The sequence below is a fragment of the Camellia sinensis genome, chromosome 3, assembly GCF_055761805.1.
Source record: "Camellia sinensis isolate YWXY chromosome 3, ASM5576180v1, whole genome shotgun sequence".
In the NCBI taxonomy this organism is placed as follows: Eukaryota; Viridiplantae; Streptophyta; class Magnoliopsida; order Ericales; family Theaceae; genus Camellia; species Camellia sinensis.
The window spans coordinates 163,057,667-163,070,241 of NC_138963.1; the positions used below are offsets into that span (position 1 = coordinate 163,057,667).

At 43.8% G+C, this 12,575-nt stretch overlaps 1 protein-coding gene across 1 annotated transcript; it reads left to right on the top strand.

The window, feature by feature from the left end:
- The first annotated feature begins 399 nt into the window (after nucleotides 1–399).
- Nucleotides 400–1,142, top strand: LOC145821179 (uncharacterized). The gene is made up of 2 exons (XM_082917720.1): nucleotides 400–475; nucleotides 771–1,142. The coding sequence occupies exons 1-2, from the start codon at nucleotides 410–412 to the stop codon at nucleotides 1,074–1,076; spliced, it is 372 nt and encodes a 123-aa protein (XP_082773846.1). The 5' UTR covers nucleotides 400–409; the 3' UTR covers nucleotides 1,077–1,142.
- Nucleotides 1,143–12,575: the final 11,433 nt, after the last annotated feature.

The window sequence follows — 12,575 nt, forward strand, 5'->3', positions numbered from 1 at the left end:
GTACGTGCAGACGTACATTATGCGGTCTCTGAGCAGCGGCCGTCGAGCTGAGGGAGCCAGACCCGCGGCGCCAACAGCTAGGGCAGGAGCGGGAGCTGGGGCAGGAGCTTCGAGAAGGGCTCGAGTCCGTGGCAGGGGCGGAGTTCAGGGAGGACGGGGGACCGGTTGGCCTGCTCTGCCCACCGTACTGACATACAGAGGGCAGGATGGGGCGACCTACCAGATCCCCTTTGCTCCTCCCCCGGCTGGTCATGAGTTAGCTGGCATCCCCGACTTGCCTCCGGTATATATCACTTCATTTTGCATCTTGCATTGGCATTTCATTTCAGTTTGTTTGATATTCCACAGAATATTGATGCATCTGATACTTTTGCAAGCTTCTTCTGAGTACACCCGGCAGTCATTGGAGATGAATGCCTCCATGATGGGGATGCTACAGCGGACCTTTGATCTCCTGGCCCTCTACAGCATTCCGGTATGTTCTTCTGATCACGGCCTCAAATCACTCACAAGCTGATTCACGTAATCTGATGCACGGCACGACACCTGATACACTAATCTCACAGCGTGTGATACACTGCATACACTGCATTCTACACTGTACTCTACACTGATAAACTGCCCACGACATTCATACATTGTACTCATACACTGCATTCTGCATTGATAGATTGTCCACGGCATTCACACACTGTACTCATACACTGCATTCTGCACTGATAAATTGTCCACAGTATACTGATGCATTTGCCTTTTATGTACTTTTTCAGCCTCCCTTCCAGATTCCCGTGGTAGGAGGTGCTCCAGCTGGACCTTCCGTCCCCGCCCGAGGGAGAGATGATGAGGGCAGAGTATTCCCCCGCACCAAGGCGGGGCACACTCATGTCGGGAGTAGTTCGCGGGCTCCCGTTCCTGATGATGAGGATGATGATGATGACGAGTCGGAGGCGGAGGCAGAGTCGGAGGCGGAGTCATCGGAGGAGGAGACCGGAGGCGGCACTAGCTCGGGCTCTGACGACGATGCTGATGATGCTCCTAGACCTTCGTCCAGGAAGAGGACTAGGACAGACCGATAGCCCTCGGAGTGCTTGACATGGATACAGATTTTTGTTATTTTTCTTCTTTCTTGTACTTTTCCCTTTTGTTGGTAGTTAGGATACTTTGTACTGCCGCAGGCAGGTTTTTGTTTTCCTTGAAACTTTGTACTTAAAAAGATTATGAAATGAACAAACTTTTTGCTTAAAAGGTGTTACATTTGCATATCTCATGTATTGCATCATGTTTCATCATGTTACACCTCAATGTAAATGGAATTGACTGGTTGCCTGAAAATTGAACACTTGCACGGTAATAATCAGATAACTAAACAGCCAACAGCAAAATAACCTAAGCAACCCACTGCCTGATTCTGGACACACACGGCCCTTACTCTACTGGGGATTAATCTACATACAGCCCGTAACACAGCACTTGGTTCATTTTGCACATAGCGAATTCCGAACAAACAGCCCAATCTGACAAGACGGACTATGGAGGTGAAACCAGCTGGAGTTGAAACACAATCGAATATAGAGAATGGCACAACATTCTGAGCATAAACGATTTTTGTAATTAAATAAGGGTTTTTCAAACCGGGGCATCGAGCCTACAACTGAACACAGTGGGGAGGACTCAAACAAAAGGGTACACAACCTAAAACACAACGAGACACGCTCGGGAGAAACCTAGGACAAAGGTTGAGGTAAACAAAACAAAAGACACGACACTCAGGCGCGTTGAACGAATACGGAGGACCTCAGATCACGAGGAGCCAGTTTCTCTGGGTATTGTTTCCCACCCTTTCTAATTTGTGATTCTCCCATCACTCGACCCTCAAGCTCGGTTTTTCCTCTCAAAACCCTTTTTCTTACTTTTCTCTCAACTTACACCTCTCTATTCTTTATTCTCCCATTTTTCGTCCCTCCCCAGGGTGATTAATGAATGAATAGGAAGGTGTGGGTTCATGCCCAATGCCGTTAGCTCACAGCTATTTCTTCTGGTGGGTAGAGTGCCCTTCTGGCAAGTATGTTGACGACGGGGGGGAGACAGGACTCCTGGCTCAACTGTGCCCTTAGTTCATCACTTTGACCATTTTTTCGTTTTGGTTTTCTACTAAAACAGTTTTGATCAAAATGAGAGTCGGATTAACGTACTTGTTCGATTTTTGATTTGAAAGCCATGTAAGTCAGGCTGTGAGCACTGAAAATTTTCCTTTTTGGGTCCAAGAAAATGGTCCAGTTTTGGAAAATGGAATAGTTTTCGAGAAAATAGTCAACCTCAGTAAAAATTTTCAAAAACTATTTTGCAAACAGTCCACGCTCAATGAGCATGGAACTTACTCTTTGAGACGCGCCACCTCGGATCGGAGGCAATGGAAAATTGCCCCTGGCTTGAAAGGGGTGGATGGCAACGGAAAGTTGCCCCTGGTTTGAATGGCGGCTCACAACGACTCGTGGCAACGGAAAGTTGCCCCTTGTTTGGATGGTGCCGCAGCAGTCCGCAGACAGCCTTCATTGGTGGTGGTCGAACTCTTGGACACAGAGATGACGACGACGGTCATAACAAATATATGGACACAATCACCTTGGAAGGTGTTGGCGACTAGACTTTGGGATGAAATCGAAACCATTGCATGGACCGAGACGCTATGAAAGCGTTGGGGGCTGGACTTCAGGATGAAGTTGCCTACGTATCCCGAACATGGGAATCAAGCCTTACGTAGTTCCGGTTAAGGTACACTCGGGTATTTTAACCTTCACTTTTTAGGCTCTAACTTTTGCCAAGGTGCCCGATGTGGGTTTTCGACCTTGCGAGCTTCTTTTCATTTTCTTTTCTTTTTCGCATTTTTTTTTCTTTTTCGCATTTTTTTCTTTTCTTTTCTTCTTTTTTTTGTATTATTTTTGCTTTTTGTATTTTTCTCTTGCTCTAACTTTTGCCTGGGTCGCCCTTTCGGGTTTTTGGCCCAGCGAGCCTCTCAAAGGGTAAAAGTGTAACAAGTCCATGCCAAATGGTTTCTGAAGTTGAAGCCTCTCTGTGTCTAGGAGAATGGCTGTTGCAATGATTTGTAGAAGAATCCATCCCGATTACTCAACGAGCTTCTTCCGGCGAGCTCTAATCCTTCTGATTCGGCTTTGGTGCCTCCTGCTCAAGGGTTGCTTCTGATCTGGCCATACAGTCCTTGCATGACGTTTGACCATTGAACTTGCTGAACGGGTTCAAGGTTCGAAACGGACGAGTTGAATCTTGAGGCTGAGAGTGATCCTAGGCTGCACAATCTCAAGAGTGGTTCCACACAGGTCTTCACAGGGCCGTGTAAAACGTTTGTTTTTGAAAGTTTTTAAGAAAGCGACGAATCGCTCGTGCCAAAGATAGTGTGGAACCAATCTGGATCAAACCAAGGTCCTTCTCAATACTAACGCCGACAAGCATGATTTCATTCATTAAGGGCATAGCATGCCTCTCTTTCTCTCAAAATGATCAAAATTTTGCAAAACCAGAGGAATTCCTTCCTCTTCGTTTTTATCACCGCAGTGTTCAAAAGGTTTTTTGAAAAACTTAGGCTAATACAATGAGTTTGGCGCGAAGGAGAGCAGGCGAGATGTACTGTCAGCCCATCCAAATTCTCTGGTACAACTAACTCACACTGAAAGCAAGCATGAAAATGAGATAGCCACCACTGTTTCATTCAGATCTGTTGGTATAACTAGCCCCTTGGCAGAAACAGACTCAAAAAACAAAAGCGGGTAATTACAAGACAAAACGGTGTTCGAGGCAACAACCCCAGAATCACCTGGTATTCTATACAAAGGGGACTGACTCACTACAACAAGACAGACCCTTAAGCAAAAGACTGACTCAAGACAGAGAGACAGACTCAAAATAAAAGACTGACTCGATACCCAAGCCAGAATTTACAAAACTCGGTTTCACCGATGCTCAAAAATGCGTGCCAGACGCCACATCCAAAATATACCGAATGCCGCCCGCAGGTGGTTCACTTTCTGATTACATACTTGCAGTATCTGTGTCCTCAAAAGCCAATAACTGGGTGGTAACGGACTTGGCTGAGGTGGGCGGGAGGATAACCTCGTTGTCAATCAAATCTTGCACCTCATGACGGAGGCGGAAACAATTGTCGGTTGCATGGCCTGTCTGCTGGTGGTACGCGCAGTACTGAGCAGCATCATGCGTAGTAGGGAGATTCTTCGGGAGAGGCCGAGGCTCCAAGGGTTTAAGGTGTCCCCTCTCGGCAAGGATCTGAAGCACCTTGGACAAAGGCATGTAGAGAGCATGAAAGACCCTGCGCCCTCGAGGCAGGTATTTTGAAGTCTGAGCGTTCTTACTAGACGCACAAGCGAAAGGGTCGGCAGGCGCCACCTTGGCTTTCTGATCTTTCCCGGGTGCAGGGCTGGGAATAGGAGGAACTGTTCTGGCATGACAGGGCCTATCCCGATTTTCTGACTGACTTGAACTCCCCTCAGGTGAAGTGGGGAAAGCATCCTCCACAGTTTTTGCCACAACTGCGGATATCTGTTGCTTATTCATCCCCCCGGCTTTCAAAGCCTCGACTGCCCGCAGCAATTGTTCAATAGGATCGGCATCCGCCTTCATTTTGTCTTTTCCTCTAGCCTCAACCTGATCGAGGGTCTGGGTTGGTGTTGATATGTCATTACCATAGCTGGAGGCCATCTCCGGTTGGCCAAGTTCAATCACAATTCGCCCCAACAGCGGGGGCTCCTGGGGTACAAAACTCCCGACATACGGTGCGGCTGGAGGTGAAGCTGACATTCCGTAGGCGAGATCTGCCACAGACCTCTGGAGATCACCTATCATCCCCATAAGTTCAAATGTAGTAGGCTCGCGAGCTTGATATAGCTGGGGGGTCCAGACCGGGTGCGCAACAGGCGACCTGGGTGGATGTGACATATCAATGTTGGCCTCACTTTGCAGGGTGATCCCTTGATCTAATGCAGCTGTCATAACCACGATCTCTTCTGAATTCTGCGTCATCAAAAGTCCGCTGTACTGAACGGTGACTGACGGGTCAGATATCTGTCTTGCCTCAGCAAGGGGGAATACTACCCACTCTGTACCAACTCTCCGACCCTCTGAACTGAAAGGAAAAACAAACAGCATTTCAGCCCAAACAGACCATTCACGGGTGTAGCCGAATAACTGCACTCTACTGCTGATAATTGTTCCCCAGAATCACTGTCTCCAAAACTGAACCCTGATACCCGTAGATAACTGATTCTCAACAACACTGATACTGGTGCCCTTGGGCCCGATACTCAAACTTGCAAACTGGTATGTACGTTCCTGTAGAGATACACTCTAAAAGCACATAGCAAGTAAAGAGAGCCAAAACACCCCTATGTTGGGGTAGGGTTTCCCTGTCCTATTTTGTCAGGAGCTAGGGTTTCACTATGCACGCAGCAGTTTCAAACAACCTGAAATCGGGTAAGCAACCTGTCCTAGCTTGGAATGGTCACTATGGATCCGAATATGCACTAAGTCGAATGGTCGAAAAGGGTGCCCCGGTAAAATCGGGGTTTGTGTTCCCATGCTGTCAGAGCCCATAACCGGTCGGCCTTATGGTCATGCCTTGACAAGATAAGCCTCCAGCAAACCGTTCAGGAATGGCAGATGGCAAACACGGTGTCCTAGGCGCACCAATGCACATGCAATGCAAAGAGACACATAAATGAGATCAAAACAGGATATCATGAGTTCGAGTCAAGCTCTCTAAATTTCCCCAGCAGAGTCGCCAGAAACTGTAGACGCGCCCGCGTGAGGCCTTCGTGCTACAGTTCGGACTCAATTTGTGTCACGGTTCTTAATCTGAACCAAAGAGTCCAAATCCGGCAAATCGTTTTGAGAAAATAGATTTTTGAAAGAAATGCCAAACATGGACTGCTTTGCCAGATACAGAGTCGCCACCTAAATATTTTAAAATGGGGGAATTTAGGAAACCCTAACTCGGTGCCAAAGGCCACGTGTCCGTCATTGCCAAAGTTGCCTCGGCTCGAGAGCTTGGGTACGATTGGGGAAGGTCAGCTATGAGCACCCCCTCTCGCCCGGTCTGAAGACCGGCCTCTACTAACAGTGATATCCAGTTTTGAAAACGTTATGTGTTCTTATTCCCAATTATTAGCCTAAACTTACCATGTTATGCGCACCGCACACAAGTATAGACTAGATTGCCTAATTCGGAAATAAACATTGCATATCCGTTTGTCTTAAAAAGCATTTTGGAATTTGCTACTCGCGAGTAGGCTAAAATACGGATTTTCAATGAACTTTTCCAACTCAGGCAGTCCAACCTTCACCCACAGGCATTCAAACAATTTATCACATAAGCATTTAGCCACATGGTAAGCATGCTGTCATGATAGCATTCACACTCATGCGAGATGCTAAAGCAGGAAAATACTTACATAGTACTCCGTGCCAAAACAATAAACTAGTTAGCAAACATGCATGGTCCTAGTTCATGTTAAATTGACTAATGCAACACATACAAGATGTACTTAGAATAGGCTCGGCTAACCTAAGCATGGCATGTGAAATGCAGTCAATTGATGCACGTATTCAATTTGGAATTGAAGTACAAATGCAGTTAGCATGATGTACCGAGCCCGGTGCATGCAAGACAAATGTATGGATGCACGCATGCATAGCATAAGGTATGCTAAATTGAACATGTCCTATTACTAACCATCAAAGCATGTAAGTAAAAAGGAAGAAAGAAGTGGGGATTGGAAGACATGCACACCACTCACACACACTTATTACATATTTGCCCTCGCCCGAAGGGACCAAATAAATAATACAAATTAATTAACTACGCAAGCTAATTAAATATTACAAATTGCCTAATCAGTTAACAAACTAATTTAAACTAGGAAAAGCAGTAAACTGCCTCGGGAGGAGAGCCAGATGCAGCGCATGCTCGGGTCCTGCTCGGAAGTGCACGGCCATGCATAGTCTGCCTCTGTTTTCCCTGCTCTGCCTCTCTGAAGACTGCCAAAGTCTCAAGGATGCTTCTCTGGATATTGGGAATCACCACCGGCTGAGTAGAATTACCACCGGCAGTGAATTGTGGTCACCGGCACAAAATGAATCCATCGGCTGGTGATTTACTGCCGGTCGGCAATGTATACTGCCAGTCGGCAAAGAATGCCTGCAGAACCTGCAACTCACAGCAGCAGAGGACAGAACTTGCATGGCAATACAATTCAAGCAATGTATGCACCAATCATGTCCCCTATCATGTTTGTGACTCAAAAGGGCATGTGTCTCGATTCTCGGACCGCCAATCACGCATTTTCATGCATGATGGCCCAAAGAATCAAGTGTGCAACTTTCATGTCAAATGAAATGCAAACCAAACAAACGAACCAAGGCCCAATTCCTATCACCAAGTCAAGGAACAAGGCATGCATGCAAGATGCAATGCAACCTAGGCATGCAAGCTAAGGATGCAACATGGCATGGCAAGACACTTATGCAAGCATACAAGCAAACATGAGGCAATGCAAACTGATGAAAAGGTGGACTTAGACATGATTTAGGCAACTCTAAATAGACCTAAAACAGTGGCCAAAAACCAAGGAATTGGGATCAAACATACATACACACATGCAAGTAAGTTGGACCAACACTTAGGCATTAAATAAGCAACTCTAAGGCACACTTGCAAAGGGATATCATGGACAATTAGCATGCAACATAAGCTCTGAAAATCATGTTAAAACATGGTGCCAAACCAAGCAACAAGGCAAGCTAAACATGCAACAATGGTCCAAGTATTCAAGGCTCACCAAAGAGGCAATGGACTACACTTAGTACAACCACACATGGCAGGACTTAGGCAACCAAAAACAGAGTTTTAACACATGAAACTAAGCCCAAAAGACCAACTAGATAGCATCTAGATGGTTTGAATTTAAAGGCATGCATAAATGCTAAAACATGGAGCATGCAAGGCAAGCTTCCAAAGCTTCAAAGAGGCATCCAAGGCAAACATATGAGCATGTCAAAGGGACTGAAATAACATGTAGGGTGGTTCCAAACCACCGAAATGATGCAAGCAACACATACTACACATTCACATACTTGAAGCATACAAGCTCAAATACAAAGGAGCTATACTACGCATGCCAAGATCAACCCAAACAACTATGGAAAGACCTAAAACATGGCAAAATGAGCACAAAACCTTCACAAGGCTAAACCTAAAACATGCTAGAGCAAAGGCTAACAACCTAAGGCATATTAAGGCAATAATAAGGCATTACATGGTAGGTATGCTAAGTATGCATGGTGTACCAAAACCAACACACAACAAGGTTATATCATGGCATAATGAGCATGGAAAACAGCCAAGACATGATCAATACACACTCTAACATGATGCTCCCTCAAGAGGCCAAAAAGGGTCCCTTTCAAGGACAACAAGGAGAGGGGGGTGGCCCTCCCCTTTTGGAGACTTCAACGCACCATCTCCGCCACTGAAATCCCTCAAGATTTTAGTGGTGAAAAGGCCCAAACACCAAAGTCTCGAAACTTGCACAAAAATAGCACAAAAAGGAGCCTTACAAGGCTTAGGAGGGTTCAAACAAATCCAAACCACAAAACACTCTTAATAAACAATCAAAAGGGATAAAAAATAGAACTTTTTTGTATTATACAATAAGCACGAAAACAGCTCTAAGATAGGTAGAAAAGCAATGCAAAAATGGGAAATAAAAGGGAAGTTTCTCACCCTTGTAGATCACCTTCACAAATGATGCTCCAACAGCCCTCTTTGGCTTGAATCCAGCTCCAAAACACCAAAACCAGCCTCTTAGAATCTCAGTTGCTAAGAGAAGGTGAAACACTATGTGTTTGTGTGCAATAGTAAGACACAAACACAATTAAACACACACAAAGGTAAAAAGAGAGAGGTATAGAGATAGAATGTGTATGGATTCTAACCCTAGAACTCAAAACCCTAATATGGCTGTCTAAACTCTCTAAAGTGTCTAACCCTAAGCAAGGGAGAGAAGGGCTCCTCTTATAGAGCTTCTTGTCTTGTAAAGCTTACAAGACAAGCTTCTAGAGAGGGAGATCCCTCCATACACATGTATGGAGGGGAGCCAAATGCAAGACAGCTGTGATAAAATATCTGCAAAAGCAAATGCACAGTAGTCGGCCGGCCAAAGATGCCATTTTGGCAAAAGTGAGTGCCGACCGGCAACAAAGAATGCCGACCGGCAATAAACATTGCTGATGGCAGCAAAACACCAGCCGGTGGCCTCTGTCCATGGCCGATGATGTGTGGGGATGCCTCACAAGGCATTCCCTGCCCCTCCAAGGCAAAACACAAGTGTTTGGTGCAAAACCAGACACTAAACAGTCGAGTTCGGAGATCCTGAGGCAAGGCGCGTAGCCGAGACCTCCGGGAACTCCAAACGAACACAAACATGGATAATCACCGGGTGTTCAAACGGTGACGTCCAAGTCTTGAGGACGGTCAAAAATGGGGTGTCTACATTTTTCAAGTAACTATTTCAAGTAACTATCAAAGGACTATTCCAGGATCTGCTTGAATAAAGGAGTATTCTAAATCCATCTCTCCAAAGTTAACTTTAGTTTGGACGGTAGAATTTCACTTCTTTTTTTTTCTTCTTCGAAGTTTCAAAAGTAAAATTAACCACTTCTTTGCTTTTATTTCATAAAATCAAACAAATATGAGAAGCCTTTCTTCATGCTGTAAACTTAATAAACTTTTAAGTTATAATAATACTATTCTTAGAAATTCTAGCCCTTCTCTCTTTTCTGCTCTTTAAATAGGAGAGGATGGTCCTTCTAACGTATCTGTCTCCTTAGTTTTTTTTTTTTTTTTCCTTTTTTTGTTTATTAGTTGTCACGCCCCAAACCCGCCCCTAGAAGTTTGGGCATGACCACTTCAGAAACGGACACTTAACCTGTTTTATATCTATATATATATGGGGCCTAAACGGAAGCACTAAATATCAGAATTTGACACTGGAAACAAACTCCATCGAGCTACTACTAACATGCCAGGATCACAAACTTTTAACAAACAAATAAAATCTAAAACATGCACCTAAACATCAGTTATATACATACATATATACAAACCCAGCCCTATCATTGGGCACATACAAAGACCATTGAACTTTTATACATTGAACCTTGGGTGGACAATCAAAAATAAGCCAACATCTTAACAGATTTTACAAAATAAATGTTCTCATGCAGTGCCTGGACCCACGAAGGTTGACAAAAGAAAGCGGCGTCACGGCTGGGACTGATCACCTAATTGGTGACCTACAGAAACAGACATAACAGAGAGTAGCCGGGCTCAGTGAATAGTAATACATAAATAAAAATATGCTTAACTTGAAACATAACACATAGCAATGCATATAAAGCTGTAGAATTCACATAGTTAGTCTGATTCTGTGCTAAGTACATAACAGCTTGACATATCACATCTTAAATCATAATGGCTTGAAGCCCTTGAACATGGTGGCATAATGCCCTTGAACATGGTGGCATGATGCCCTTAAACATGGTGGCACAAAGCCCTTAAACATGGCGGCATAAAGCCCTTGAACATATGGCATGAAGCCCTTTAACATGATGGCATATAGCCCTTATACATATGGCATGAAGCCCTTGAACATATTTGTATGAATTCAAGAGGTGTCTCACACGGATTCTAGTGGTGACTCACATCGTAGCACTTAGTTCCGTGTAGCACTTTGTTTCATATCATAACAACTTATACGAAATGGCCATAGGCCTCATAACTTTCACATATGTATGGACTCAAGAGGTGGCTCGTGCGGATTCTAGAGGTAGCTCGCACTGCAGCACTTAGTTCCGTACAGCACTTTGCTCTATACCAGAAACACAGGATGGCCTTTGGCCTAATAGATCATACAGAATGGCCATAGGCTCATATTGGCTTTAAGCCTAGTTCATATATGAATGGATTCAAGAGGTGTCTCACATGGACTCTAGAGGTGGCTCACAACATAGCACTTAGTTCCATCCCAGGAATTAACAGATTTTACAGACCAAACCATACATATCATGTCATACCATAAACGAAAACAAATTCACACATACGCATTCTGCTTGAATCATAAATAGCAATCCGAATTCATATTTGACTATGCTTGGCATTTCAATAGCGCTAATAAATCAATATAACGCATTCTTGTTAGTTTTATAAAGGGGTGCCCCGGTACTGAGAACTTGTAACATACTTGAATTTGTAATATACATGAACTTGTAACATAAACATACTTAAACTTGTAACAGACGTAAACTTGTAACATACGTGACCCACTATATTATTACCCCTGGGTAAGGGCCTTGTGCTAAAGATGCCTTGAATACCTTTATCTAAATGGACAATCTTTCAGTGATTCAAAACGTACATGTTAGAATATAAGGCATTTCTTGTCATATCATGTTATTATTGTATGCTTAACAAAGATAGAATGATTCACATTTCCATGAGGGTCACGCACTAATGTTAAACTTTTGCACTTATGTCGTGGTTTCTGAATAACTTCCAATTCACATGAATACACATAGCCTTCCAATTACTCTGATTCTTCGAAGGTGTCTACACTTAATAACCTATAATTGATTGGCCTGTGGCCTATGAACAACAAACAGTAGGCTCTCATCTTTACTCAAAATCTGTTTTTCAAGAATGAACATAATTCCTTTTTATTCATTAAGAAATGGCGTAGTTCACTTGCTCTATTAATTAGTAGCATATAGAAGCATACACCTTTGTTTAATCGTTCATATGTGTTAACATAGTTGACTTGTAATTAACAGAGGACTAATGGTAACCGTTACATCATTCACATGAGTTAACATAGTTAACTTAAGTCTAACAGGACATTCCTAATAATTATTAACAAAAGGTAAGCACATTGTACGGATTGAATGATATCAGAGATACATGAATACCATGGTTCCATAGTGCTTATACGTACCCTTGGTTCGTCATGAATCTCTATAGCTATCTTGCAAATAACGTTAGTATTCTTTATCAATAGTAAATAAAATGTACTGCGGAATAATGCCTTTAGATTTTCCAATCAACATATTGTTAACATAATTACTTGCAAGGTACAGAATGTTAACATTAAGAATCGTTAACGATAATTGAACGTACGACTACTGTACTACTACTCACAGTGCTTCAACGGAGTGCTTGTCCCTCCTGGAATGTGCCCTGTACACATACATAACTTAGACATTAGTTCTTTTTCTTTCTTAATTCATTTCCTGCATCATTTCACTTCGAACGAATTTATAGGCATCTTAGGAACTTCAAACATGAATTTCAAAAATACCAGAGGGTTAAGCACGCAAAACAGAGCGAACGAATTTTTGCAGTTTGGGCCGCACGTGCGGCTGTGAGCCCCGCACGTGAGGCAAGAAGCCCCGCACGTGCGGCGATTCTGGCAGAAAGCAGTTCGAAAATTCAGCAAAAA